We start from the raw sequence: 13,919 nt of genomic DNA, 5'->3' as shown, positions 1-13,919 counted from the left end.
GTCTCCATCTACTAAAGGAAATAAATTCTCCATATCATACTAGTTTTATAACAAAGACCAAGTCATAAAAATTTCTAAAAATTATTATCTCCATCTTTAGGACAGTTTTGTTTTGGGATCTCTTGCCGATCTCTCCCTGTGGATGATCCAAAATCATCATGCAGCAAATTGAGAACATGGTTTATTTACTTCCTTTCCACTGTTGAGCTTACTCATTTCATCATATTCCTCATCTTGGTTAATAACATCACCTATCCTCACAGTCCATCCAAGATTAAAAAACTTGTTTTTTTGATTCCCTAGCCCATGCAGTCAGGGCTATTATTTTTTAAATTTAATTTTAAAAATTTGTTCTAATTAGTTATACATGACAGTAGAATGCATTTATGCATTTTGATATATCATACATAAGTGGAGTATGATTTCTCATTTTTCTGATTGTATACATTACAGGATTACATTGGTCATGCAGTCATATATGTACGTGAGGTCCAAGATAAAAATCTTAAAATCACTGATGTCAGGGTCTCATTGGGCAGCAGATGATACACTCAAATTAGGATAATTTGAGAATTTAATGAAGGTATTATTTACAAAGTTGAGGTTAGGGAACCATATCCCAATGCTAGTAGAGTGGGATAGTTACTATCCTGGGACCAAAAGATGTGGAAATAGAGTGATGGCTGGAAGCTGGGAGGAGAAAGAAGGGTAGAATTGTCTTTAGAGGTGATGTGACTTGGATTGAGGAATTAAGTCAACCTGAGGCAATCTGACGGGGATCCACAATCTCACTGTCTTCCTCTGATGGTCTCCTTTGGATGCCACTGGCCAGATCCATCTAGAAGCCAGAAAGCAACGGGACCTATTGTAGACCACACAAGGCAGAAAACACAGCACAGAGAGGTAGATAACAGATTTTGTGGGACAAATGAAGGTATCTATCTCATGTCATATTCCAAGTTTTCCTTTTCATATTAAACTTGTCACAGTTCCTTTGATTAGTCTGCTGTAGTCCTTTCCCTTTTCCATGTAGATTTTCCTCTTTCTGGACCTTATTAACTTTTTTTCTTTTTCTTTTTTTTTTTTTTTTTGGTACTGGGGATTGAACCCAGAGGTTGTTAACCACTGAGCCACATCCCTAGTCCTTTTTTATATTTTATTTAGAGACAGAGTCTTGGTGAGTTGCTGGGGCTGGCTTTGAACTCTGGATCCTCCAGCCTCAGCCTCCCTAGCCACTGGGATTACAGGCATGTGCCACCACACCCAGCAGGACCTTATTAACTTTGCTGACCAGGGATGTGACTCATTCGCTTAGCCTATGGTCAGTGAATCACTCTCCTTCAGTCCTTCATGGAGTCACTAGAAATCTATCAGTATGAGCTCTTAAGATGAAACAGACTGCCTTTGCTAGTCTTTCAGTTATTTAATTGGTATGTCAGGTTCTTCTACAAAGTCCTAACACTTAGTGGAGCATGGGTAGAACCCCAGCACTACTTTGACCCTCTTACTTGTGTTCCCCTTCCTTTTAGAGAGGTGTGCTCTCCAACACTGTGACTGGTCTGTCACATCAGCCTCAAGTCTGTAGTCAAAGTCTTTTAGCATCAAACTTTCAGTAGGAACATCACAGCATAATCTGTGATCTCCTATGGCAGATGGCTCAGAGCATTAACATGAAATGTTCTCCCAGTGTCCCACACCAACAAATGATCAGAAGCATGGAACAATGATGCCATCACTGCATATGTGGCAGCAAAATAAAAGCAGCAGCTTATAAATAGAGCAGGATTGTGAATAATATAAATCAGAATGCTGTGGCACTCTATGAATCAAGCAAAATTATTAGTACTTTGGGATAGTCACTCTCTGTGACTGGGTGATGTTTTTAACAGCACAAGAATGCCTTCCTTCAGGAACTGCTCAGTTTCCTCATAACCCTTGTAGGAAAAAGTTTCAATTCTCAACCTCAGACAAATTGCTGTAATTGTAAGTTTATTTAAAAATGTACTTCCCAGTTGTTCTGTCATTTAAATAAACAAAGTCACTAAATTGCAGGTAGCATCAGTAGCTGTAACACTTCTATGTTGCATTTAAATGATGCAGAATGTTCTTTAGTATCTTTTCTTAAAAATCTACTATTCTAAGTCTTATAATTAATTAGCATAGTCATTCAATATGGAATGAAGATTATTGTTATTCTAATGTGTACTTGATTCAGTACTAGGTAAAGGATAGAAAGACAAGCAATTCATGGACCTGGCACATAGTAAGCACTTAATATATATTAGTTGAATAAATTAGAGTTTTGTGTTTTCAAATAAGGAAGACTCATTTTGATTCTTCTGCCCTGTTCATGATTATTATTTCCTAGGAGATCATACTTTGGTACATTTTTGTGACTTAAGTTGATGGTGGATTTTGAAGAACTGACTTTATGAAAGAAAAAAAGTGTAGGGCTTCAGGAATTTTAATGAAAGTATAATGAGCATTTTAGTTAGGAGATGCAGTTTTTTTATCCATGTAAAACACAGGAAGGTCTAGAATTCTACAACTGTTCTATTTTTGGAACCATAATTCTTGGTTGACATTTTGTCCTGGGGCCTTTCTATTAAGGTTGGATGTGTTTTGTTTATAAACAACTCTTTATAAGAATCAGGTGACATTCCCCTCTGTTTTTCTCTCAGAAACTTTCTTGTTGAGTGGTAAAAACTGTTGAACTAAAACAAATCATGTATTAAAAATGAGCACGAAGTAGTGGGCTGTCTTCCGTGTCCCATTCTGGTGTTCGTAATACTGGGTGACATTTTTCTGGTTCAAAATATCAGACCACATTGGGCTATTGAAACTCACTCAAAAATGACTTTGCTGTCACTGAAAAGAATCAGATTTTCAAATTCCTGTGGTATTTTGTACCAAGGAAAAGTCATTTTAAAAGTCAAGTTTGCTTTTAACCCCAAAATGGTTTTCATCTTTGTTTTATGAAGAATGACAAAAGGATATTTAATTACAAATACATTTTAGACTGTTAAACATTTAAACAATTACAAATACTTTAGTTTTTATAGATATATGACAAAAATAAATATGATTAACCTGAATTGAGTATTGATGAAAATAAGGTTGGGAGCAAGGACCAGCCAAATAGAAGAACTAATTTTGACCATGATACCCTGTAGGCCAGAGCACTTTCAGCTTACTTGTCTAACAGCACTGAAATCAATGCAGTAAAACAAAATGGCTTCATATCCCAATTCTAGATTCAGATATGAGGCACGACTTACTAATTACTCTGTTTTTAACTTTTATTCTTGTACCTTATTTTAACTTATAAAACCATCATCCTTTTTAAGTGCTGAGACCCTGTATGGTAATGATATCTTTGAGTTATATCTGAGAAGACCCTCTGAATTAAGAAATTTTGATATTTGGGTCCTAATCAATGAGTTTTATTGTTAGGACTTTGAATACCATCTAATGTAGTATTGCCTGTGAATTTCTGACAAGTGATCGTCTTCATGTTGCCTGAATACTTCCTGGAATAGGAACTTGATGTCCACAGATATTCCTGGTAGAAACACAAATCTGCCCCTCTCTAGTCTTTGTCCACAGAGTCTACTCTCACCATTGGAGCTACATGGTAAATTGAATTACTTTTTCCTTTGACACAATTTACTTGTTGGAAGACAGGTTCTCCTGATAATTTCTTGAAGCCTACCATCACTTTTTTTTTTTTGGTGATGTTTTCCTAGACTCTTATTCCTCTGGTTACCCTTCTCTAGATAAGCTCTAGATTTTCAGCTTCAATTTAGAAGAGAGTGAGCAGACAGGGACTTGAATTTCCCATGTGGTTTGATCATTTGCTTCTCCTTGGGTTCCTTGTTCTCCTGCCCAGTTTTGAGGCAGGATGGAAGAAGAGGTCCCTTAGTGATTGCCAGAGTCTCAGCATTCCTGCTGAAGGCCTGCTCCTCTACCCATGTAGACTCCTACTGGCACGCTCTAAGCCCCACCCAAATATATTGTCCAGTCTGCTTCCCTTTTTTACTCAGACACCCTGACTTGGAGTTCATGCATTAAACTCCTAAAGTTTGACTTTCCTTTTATTGAATTCTGAATATAGGAGTATCACTCAAAGTACAGTGAACTAAGATTTTTGTTATAAGTAATGTTAACATGTTTCTTTTACAGTGCTTTAGAGCACTGGTTACTAGAGGGACCAAATTTTCAGAATTATCATAGCATTTTATATCTTTTTGTGATTGCCAGAAGGCACATATGTGTCTGATATACCTTTTCTTCATCTAGAATAAATGCTTGTTTACACTGTCGTTTAGCATTTCCCAAGCACCACAATCATTAGAGAAATTGACATCGTGAATTAATATTTATCGAGAGCCCCCAGGGTGCCTGCCGCTGTCCTTGTCTCTTAGTCATGGCTCCATCCATTGAGAGCCGCTCAGCATGCTCACAGCCCCTTCCCCCCAGTTAATTTAGGAGCAGCTGCAGTCCTTGCAAAGTGAATATCAAATGTCCTCTGGGGCTTCTGAAAAACCATTCCCCCGCCCCCCTGTAAATTAACTAGCTTCTCACTGTTGGTTCTCTATGATTATGACTCTCTCAATAATTAATATGGTATCATCCTTCATAAAGAGTGTGTTTATAGTAGATTTATTAGGTTGTTTTTGCCCAAGAATAAGAGAACAGTGTATGGCTATTTGAATTGCCTTTCCCATCCATTTAATTTCTTCTACGCTTTGGTGTTTTAAATATTTAAGCTGGTTGCTTCTTACTATATTAATTGAGATATTGTCTAATTCTGCAGAGGACAGGAACATTTTTCTTTTTTCCATTTTTATAATTAAAAAATAGTAAAATAAAAGAGCTCAAAGTAGTCTGGTATAAAAAGGGGCATTAAAATCCTGAGACATGCTTCACATTTTCCTAAGTCGAGGTAGGAATTATCATATATTGTAGCACACGTACATATCATTAAAATAAACCAAGCTTTTTGAAAATGATAAACCATTGCTCTCTATGCATTATCTTAATTTGTATTCTCTTAGATTGTGATAATTTATACTGCCAGAATATTGAAGTTTTGTCTGAAGAGACTTAGCATTTGATATGGATGAATACTCACAAATGATGTATGTCCAAACTAAGTTTGAGGTATCTGAATCCACAGGATTGGGCATGAAATCCTGTGGATTTCTCATGAAAACTTTGGCACTTCTACTTTTAATTATAAACAGTAATACCTAGTGGTACTGCTGATTTTATATTGACAATATAAAAGAGTTTTTTTTAGAAAGAGATCAAGTTTGATAAAATCAAAGGTAAAACAAACAGTAAAAAGAAACATAAACATTTTTTTCTAAACATGTTTGGAGATGTGAGACGAGCCCAGTGAAGGCAGTTCTTATGTTCTTAAAGTGAAGGCAGTTCTTATGTTCTTATGTTCTGTGTCCTCAAACATTGACGTTTGAACATTAGAGAAGTACACTAAGGCAAGCCTATATGGAGCAGGTTTTATTTAAAGGTAGTTAACACAGACTTCTCCCAGGAGGGAGAAGGGGGCCATGGCTGGTATTCTGGTATTCCAAGAAGTGAGAGTGCCCTGCCCCTTTTATAGACTACAGTTTCCTTTGTTCTTCTGCAATCTTCTCCCTTATCTTTTTAATTTCCCCCATCCTGCATAGTGACTGGGAGATGTTGTTGGAATGGCAGGGTGGGGTGGGGTGGGGAGTTGGGGGGTGGTGAGCAGGTAGCCTGGAAGGGCCAAGGGGGAGTGCTAGGCAGGAAGGGAATGGCAGCCCAGGGAGCATTGATTTGTAGCTCTTAGTCTGCTCAGGAGTTGCTTCATTAATAACCTTTTTGGGAGAGGTAGTCTCAAAGGGCTCTGGAGACATGAACATTCCATTCTCCCAGAGGTGGTTTCCAACTTCCCAGCCTCCATTTTCTTGATCTAACCCCATCACCTATTCCACACAAACTGCCTGTCTTTAATTCTGACTTCACTAGTACAGAATTAGGAATGGTGAGTTTCTAATTTGATTTCATTATTTATATATTGACAATATAAAAGAGTTTTTTGAGAAAGAGATCAGGTTTGATGAAATCAAAGGTAAAACAAACAGTGTAAAGAAACATAAACATTTTTTTCTAAACATGTTTGGAAATGTGAGAAGGGCCCAGAGAAGGCAGCTCTTATGTTCTTAAAGTCAGATACAAAGCTCCTGTACTCAGAATGCAGCATGTATCTAGTGGGCTATATGTATGCATTGTTTGACATTGTTTGGGCACTTTCTGCTTCTACTATGCCAGTTTTGCCCAGTTCAAATTAAGGTTTAATTTTGGTGTAGCAAAAGACCCAAATAGCCTGCTAAAATAGCACCCTACCAGCTTCCTCTAATTAGAAGACTTAGAGGAAAATACAGGAGTGGCCTAAGAAAAATCAATTTCCTTAACTATGATGTTTCAACTGGATCCAGTATCTTAGAAATGAATGTCTTAATAATAAACACTCTCCAGGAGAGATTTCTGCTGTAACTGAACTGCATTGTACAATTGAAGGGAAAGGAAATAAAAGCAAGTATATTACATAGAATGTATCACCCTGGCTGTGATTTTTAATGAGGTTAAGAAACATTATTAATAGCTTTACCCGCTTGCCGGCTACATTTTAAAAACTCTAATCCTGACATGTGTTAGCATTTGTCTTTTTAGCTACTTTTATACTTACAGTACAACAGTGCCACACTTATCAGACTGCTTTTACCTAGAATTTCTTTCAAAATCTGACTCTTTTCTCTCTCCCTTTCTCTGTGTTTGTATATGTTATGTATCATGTATATCTATATCTCATCCTATTTATTTATTAATCGTTAGTTTCTTAGGGATGTTCTATCAAATTGCCATGAATATGGTGGCTTGAAATGACAAAAATTTAGATTTTGAGGAGTCAAATCTGGAGACTAGCATTGAGAAAAAGAGTAAAAAAGTCTGAAATTGGTCTTAATGGGCTAAAATCATGCTTTTGGAGGTTCTAGGAAGAATGCATTTCTTTGCCTAAAAAAAATTCTAGGGCCCACCTGCATTCCTGGGTGCAGGGCCCCTTCTTCAACTTCAAAGCTAGCAATGGCTGGTCAGGTTTGTCTCATACTTCATCACTCTGAAAATGACCCTCTGGCCTCCCTTTTTTACTTATAAGGACTCCTGTGATCACATTGGGTCCAACTGTATAATCTAGGATAATCTCTTCAATCTCAAGGTCAGCTGATTATCAGCCTTAACTCTGTCTTCAACCTTGATTCTACCTTGCCATGTAACATTACATATTCACAGGTTCTGGGAATTAGGATGTGAACATCTGTAGGGGCACATTGTACTTTATTCTTCCTACCACATTATCTGACCTATATTTTAACATGGTTACTAAATTTTCAGACTTGTTAGATATACAATGTGAGAAAAAGAATAATTCAGTGGGTTTCAAAATTTTTGCCTGAGCAATGGCAAAAATTAAGCTGACATTAATTAAGAAGAAAAAAACTGAAAAAGCATGCAGATTTAGGACATCAGTGGTGGGGTAGCATGGGCTGGGAAAGAAGAGAGTGGGAGAGATCAAGTACTTCATTTTTGATATAATTTTGAGATGCCTGTAAGAAATCCAATTGGAGGTATCAGGTAGCCAGATAGATGATTCTGGAATTTAGAGAAATGATCTGCCCTGAAGATATAAACGTCTTATTCTTTAGCATGCAGATGGCATTTTATTTTACTTTTTATTTGTTCTTTTTAGCTATACATGACAGTAAAGTATCTTTTGACAAATTACACATACATGGAGTATAACTTCCCATTCTTGTGGTTGTACATGATGTGGAATTACACTGGTATTGTGTTCATATATGAATGTAGGAAAGTTATGTCTAAATCATTCTGTCTTTCCTATTCCCATCCCCGCTTCCCTCCCTTCCTTCCCTTTGTCTAATTCAATGAACTTCCATTCTTAGCATCCACATATCAGAGAACATTCAGCCTTTGGTTGGGAGATTGGCTTATTTCACTTAGCATGATAGTCTCCAGTGCAGATGGCATTTTAAAGCATGAGACTGAATGAGATCACTTGTGATTAGAGTATACATGGAGGAGAGAAGAGACTAGTGTCTGAACTCTGAGACACTCCAACCTCAAGAATTTGGAGGAGTTGAGGAGAAACCAGGAAAGAAGACTGAGTACCAGTGAAGTCCAGAGAGTACCAGTGAAATCAGGTCCACTAGATCTGACTTCCAAAATGTTTTCAGAATGCACAAAATATTCCTAGATCAGAAACTGTCAAGTAGTTTATTCCAGTCAATTGCCTTTGAAAAATTACACTGGCTGGCTGGACTATTACCATACAAATGTCCTGCTATCAGATGACTTTGTGTCTGTTAGTAATTCTGTCATTCTCTCTTTCTCTCTCCCTCCCCCTAGTCCTCTTTCTCTCTCTCTCTCTCTCTCTCTCTCTCTCTCTCCACATAATATTTGTTTTGTGAAGATTAATTAGATACTTTTGAGAATACATATTAATGCCATCTTTAGAGGTTGCTATATTTATAAATTAAATATGAAAGTTTAGAATGGAGCAGAAAATTCAGTTGTTTCGTTAAGCTACTAAGAAACAACTTAGTAGCTTCTATAACTAAGAAATTATAGTTTTAGAAGATTTGACAGTTTCATATTTTGAATATCCTTGGTGATGAAAAATTGCTTTCCTTTTGAGTATGGATTTAACTCTTAACAGTATCCATAGTTATTTATATGTTGTTGAATAGAGTGAAAATTGGTAAATTGATCTAACATTCTAGAAAGTAATTTGGCATTATAAACTAAAAACCTTAAGTTTTTATATACACATTGACAGAATAATTTTGCTGACAGGAATTTATTCTAAGGAAATAGTCTTTGATATGTGCAAAGATTTTTTTATAGTATTGTTTGTAATGGTGAGAGGTTGGAAGAAATCTGAATAGTATTGTGTTAGAAAACATAAATGTTGGGATATTACTTCTACATAGTGTATAGGGCCATAAATGCTCATTATTATAGAAAATATTGAATAAGATAGAAAAAAAGTAAAAAAGGGAGATATAAAGCAGTATGTTAAAAACTAAATATACACTTAAATGAGAAACACATATATATAAAAGATAAGTGTATTTGAAAATGCTAAGGTTTATTCCTAGATAGGGGAATTGAGAATAATTTTCTTTATTTCACTTGTTTTTTCTAAGTGTTTTAATATTAAATATATATATATTATATATATATACATTATATATTACATATTATATATGTACTTTGAATATATATTATATATATATATATTTTGAAACCATAAAAGTGAAACTTTGACAGAAAATAGAATCACACATCCCTTTAGACATATGTCTGATGGTTAATTTGGGTTTTCAGTCTTTGCTCAATAAATAAAATTATAAAAGGAATTGTAAAATTATTTGGAACGATAGCAATGCCATTGAAATAAGTGAATAAGTGAATAATTCGAAGGGCAAGACAGATTTGGATTTGGAAGTTTTGGAAATTTTTGTGGGGTTCGAGATCTTTTATAAATTGAATTATAATTTGAATAGTAAAATGCAAAGATCATAAGCATACAGTTTAAAAATTTTGACAGATGTGTACGTTTGTATAACCAACACTCAAAATGTAGCTGGTATGAAAAAAATATTTTCTCTAGACATTGTCATACCTTTAATAATTTTCTGAAGCAATGTAGAGGATAATTTCTCTTCATTGATATGTGGGATCCTGTGCCTTGTTCTCACTGTCAGCTGGAATGGATGGAACCAAGTCAAAAGCATCACATGTGGGCCTTCAATGATGATGTCCTATTTGCCTTTTTGGTTTTGTGGGTTGTTCAACGTACAGAATCTGAAAATACCTCTTCTCTCTGAAAATACCTCTTCTCCCTGAAAATGCAGCATTTCCCAGGTGCTTGTGTGATTCTAGACAAGCAGGTCTGTCCTTTAGCAGGACCAGGGATGTATGTCCTATGGGAATTCCTACCAAGGAATTGATGCAGATTGGATTCACATGCTACCCTCTATTCCTGTCTCCTGTTTATTCAAAAAGAAAAGAAAAAAGAGGAAAACTGTCTTTTTCATAACTATTTTCTCCACCCTTTGAATAATATATAGGATATTTGAGTTGTCAAAATTGAATTACCTGGTTTGGATTGGAAGAGGAATAAATATGAATTCACTTCTTTTTACCTTGGTAATTATCTCTGGCCCTCCAGCAATTTGTGACCTATGAGACCAGAGGGATGGTTGTAATATCCCAACATATTCCTGAAACTGCTTCGTGGGACCATCTTTTGCCAGGCCTTTCTGAATCATCAGTGTCAACACTACTCTCACAAAACTTAAGAAATGAGAGTTTTTTTTTTTTTGTTTGTTTGTTTCTAGTATTGAGGTCCTGGGAAGCATCCTTTTTCTGCAGTAACTCCAGATACTTTCAACCCATTGTAGCTTAGAGTAACAGTTTCATATTATTGCTGGGCTTTTATTTATTGTTTCTTAGAATTGATGGTTCATTTAAAAGACCTCCTGACAGTAAGTCATTTAGTTATCCCAGTGGTTTCTGCAGCCAAGAGGTCTTCTGGAACATGGAATAACAATAGTAACTTATTTATAGGGATTAAATTAAGCATTTTCATGGCATATTTTATTATAATTCTTAAAACCAACCAGTGAAATTATAGGTATTATTTTGACTTTCTTTTGTAGACAGAGTAATTGAAGCTAAGAAAGGATAAGAATTTATAGATTGTAAATAATGATGCTGACATTCCAACCCAGGTGGTCTGACTATAGTAACTATTCTCCTAAGAGCTGTACTGTTGTCTCTCCAAACTAATCCCTACCATCTGTTTGTTCTTGAAATTATTATGTGTGATTGGTGTTAACTTGCCTCTGAGAGGTCCCATAACTCACCTTCTGTTCTTTGGTGTGTATGTCTCAAGAAAGCTATACCCCGCAGAATCTGGCCCTTCAAGAGGAAAAAAAAACTCCTGGTCAAAAAACCCATCCTTGATCCTGCTTCTAGTTGGTACCCAAGGTTCCTGAAACAAGGTCAAGAATTAGGTACTCTAGTCTTCAGCATATATGCCTGCCAACTAATTTCCACCCCTCACTTCAGTTTCTGTTGAATACTTGGCTACAGTAGTTTTACTTCACTGTCAAGAAACCCTTTACCTTGAGAATGGTACATTACATTCAGCCCATCATTGATCTCACTTCCTTGTTTTAGCTGCATCAAAAAACTTGATTGGTCTCCCTAAGATAACTTGATCAAGTCTGAATCAACCCTGACTTTATTTAGAAGCCTGCTTTCTTTTATGCAGCATGGCTCTGAGCTTCAAGAAGACATGAATTTGTCCATTTTATTATCCTCACCACCAAGCAAAATATTAGGAACTGAGTAAATTTTTATGAATGATGAAATTATAATTACCCTGTGTACCCTCCATATGGGAATTTCAGGTGTTAGTGCTCTAGTAATGGTCTTAGTGCTACTAGAGAACTACAAAGCAGCCTCCAAGAAATCAAATGGTCCTCTGCTCCTTTTAATGACTTGTAAGTTTCCATTCTGTAGTCACTTAATAGGAAAGGACAGGGTTTAATGCTGTATCCCTTAAACCCAGACCAGAGGCAGGCACTTAGGAACTTGGAGAATCACCAAATAATGGCAGCCACACTTAAGAAGTGGTGGAGAAGAGAGTGCAGCCCCCTCCAAGAGACTTGAAGCAATAGCCTGGCGTGAGGAATATTTTCCTTGACAAAGTTAGTGCTTCCCTTACATTTCCATCTTCCCTCACTTGACATTACTCTGGGTCTGGATATTTACTTTGCTCAGCGAACTGGAATTTGTAACCCTTCCTGAGAGATCTGTGGTGTTTTCAGTTTAACTTATAGGATTTATATTGCTTTATTTATCACAGTACTGCTTTCCAAATGAACAGATATATTTCTTTCTACAATATACACTTAGATTTCATTCTTATCCAGCTGTCATTTGTACTGTATACAGGGCGAATGCTTGTATGGGATTTCAGGGATATATTCTTTTCGATTGACCTCCTTTTTGCATGCATGAGTGTGTGTGTGTGCGTACACACACACACACACACACACACACACACACACACACACACACTGACCTGTCTGTGGGGATCAGATTATGTCTGGTTGGGTGATAATTTGTTGATGAAACTGTTATTATAAATTGTTAGCAAATGCAGAATTCTTTTTTTTTCAGTTCAAACAGAGGAAAATGTATCTGGTGCTAAATAGTTGTTTGTTTCTTTTTTTTATTTTTCCAGGCAAGAAAACTAATCAGTGACTTTGCCATTATCTTGTCCATTCTCATATTTTGTGTAATAGATGCCCTTGTAGGTGTGGATACCCCAAAACTAATTGTGCCAAGCGAGTTTAAGGTAAATGAATGCCTATCTTTTGGTTGTTTCTTGAATTCTGATATTTATCCTTTCCCCTGTTCTAGTTTATTGTGTCTTTCAGTTAGTTTTGTATATTTATCCATTCTTTGCAAAAAAGCAGTTCTTTGTTAGACTCATTTATACAGTTAGTCTTTAGACTGACTTCACTAAAATGCCAAGACTAGGATCACATGCAAAATTCATATTGAATTGATCTTTATTTTAAAGTAATGGATAGCATTACAGATTCAGCCTCATATAATAATACCTGAATTATTTTCATATACTTTATCACTTTGATCCATACAATTCTAGAAAGTGTACAACATAACTAGCACCATTCTTATTTTATGAAGTTGAGACTGAAGCTCATGAAAAATAAGTAAAATGCCTGAGGTTAACTAGCAGTGTCATAGATTAAAGTTTAAACTCAAGCCTCCAGACTCCTAATTCAATTTTCATAGTATCAAACTACCTGCCAAACACATTTATATATAATGTGAATTTTGACTATTATGAAGAAGGGATAAGAATTATTTATTTTGCAAACTTCTTGGTATATACAGGTATATTGGACAAAAACTACATTTCAGTCATTCCTAAATATATCACTACCTAATTTACTGTTCCAAGTCTCTTACCTGTTTTCTAGAATAATCCTCACTGCACTGTTGAAATCATATATGTGCTAAGAAATATTAAGCTGATTGAAGTTTTAGTATAGTAACAACTTATTGGTGTAGCAAATAATATTTTTTGGCATTATCTGCCACCACATATTCATCAACAAAGATAGGTTCTCATTCATTCAGTCATTAATTCGTTTAATTCAATATATATTAAATCTTGGTTTTGAGATAAACTTTATACTTGGGATTTGAAATGCATTAATGAGTAAAACAAAGTACCTTTCTTTATGAACTCACAACCTGTTAAATGTGGGAAGAGGTGGATACATTCAGTGATGGAGTTATGAGCAAGGGCATCCAAGGATAGAAATAGCTTTAGAAAAGGTGTGAGACTTTCTTCATTGATAGAAAATCTCTCTGGAGAAAATAATTCATAAATAGCATTCTGTTTGCATTTTGTTATTTGTATTGGTTAAAATAAGGAAACAGAGGAAATTTTTTTCTGTAATAAACATGTATGATCTGAAAGAGAATAGACCAAGAACTAGAAAAATGATGATTTATTTTCAGTTTTTTATGTGACATTTGTAAGGATTTAACTGGTTCTTCTGGATCACTTTTATATGTAAAATGAAAGATTAGAATGTTTAAATTAGTTCAATTACAAAATATTTAAAACTTTCTACATATGGTAAAGCTATTATCATGTTGGTAGTAGTAAAAACAACTTCATTATAATTGCTAAAAACCCAAGAGCAAAATTCATGATGATTTTATAAATTTTCCTACCT

General features: G+C 35.4%; 1 protein-coding gene across 7 annotated transcripts in view; it reads left to right on the top strand.

Annotated features, from left to right (window-relative positions):
- The window catches only part of SLC4A4 (solute carrier family 4 member 4), a 327,400-nt gene that overhangs the window by 273,798 nt on the left and 39,683 nt on the right, over nucleotides 1-13,919 (top strand). For all 7 annotated transcript variants that reach the window (XM_079152708.1, XM_079152712.1, XM_079152710.1 and 4 more), the window contains one exon: nucleotides 12,386-12,499. In XM_079152708.1, the coding sequence (XP_079008834.1) occupies nucleotides 12,386-12,499 (114 nt within the window). The remainder of the gene's footprint in view (nucleotides 1-12,385; nucleotides 12,500-13,919) is intronic.

This window comes from Sciurus vulgaris (assembly GCF_902686455.1).
Source record: "Sciurus vulgaris genome assembly, chromosome: 9".
Classification (NCBI taxonomy): Eukaryota; Metazoa; Chordata; class Mammalia; order Rodentia; family Sciuridae; genus Sciurus; species Sciurus vulgaris.
Note: the sequence above shows the minus strand (reverse complement) of the source record. Positions and strands in the feature narration are given on the sequence as shown.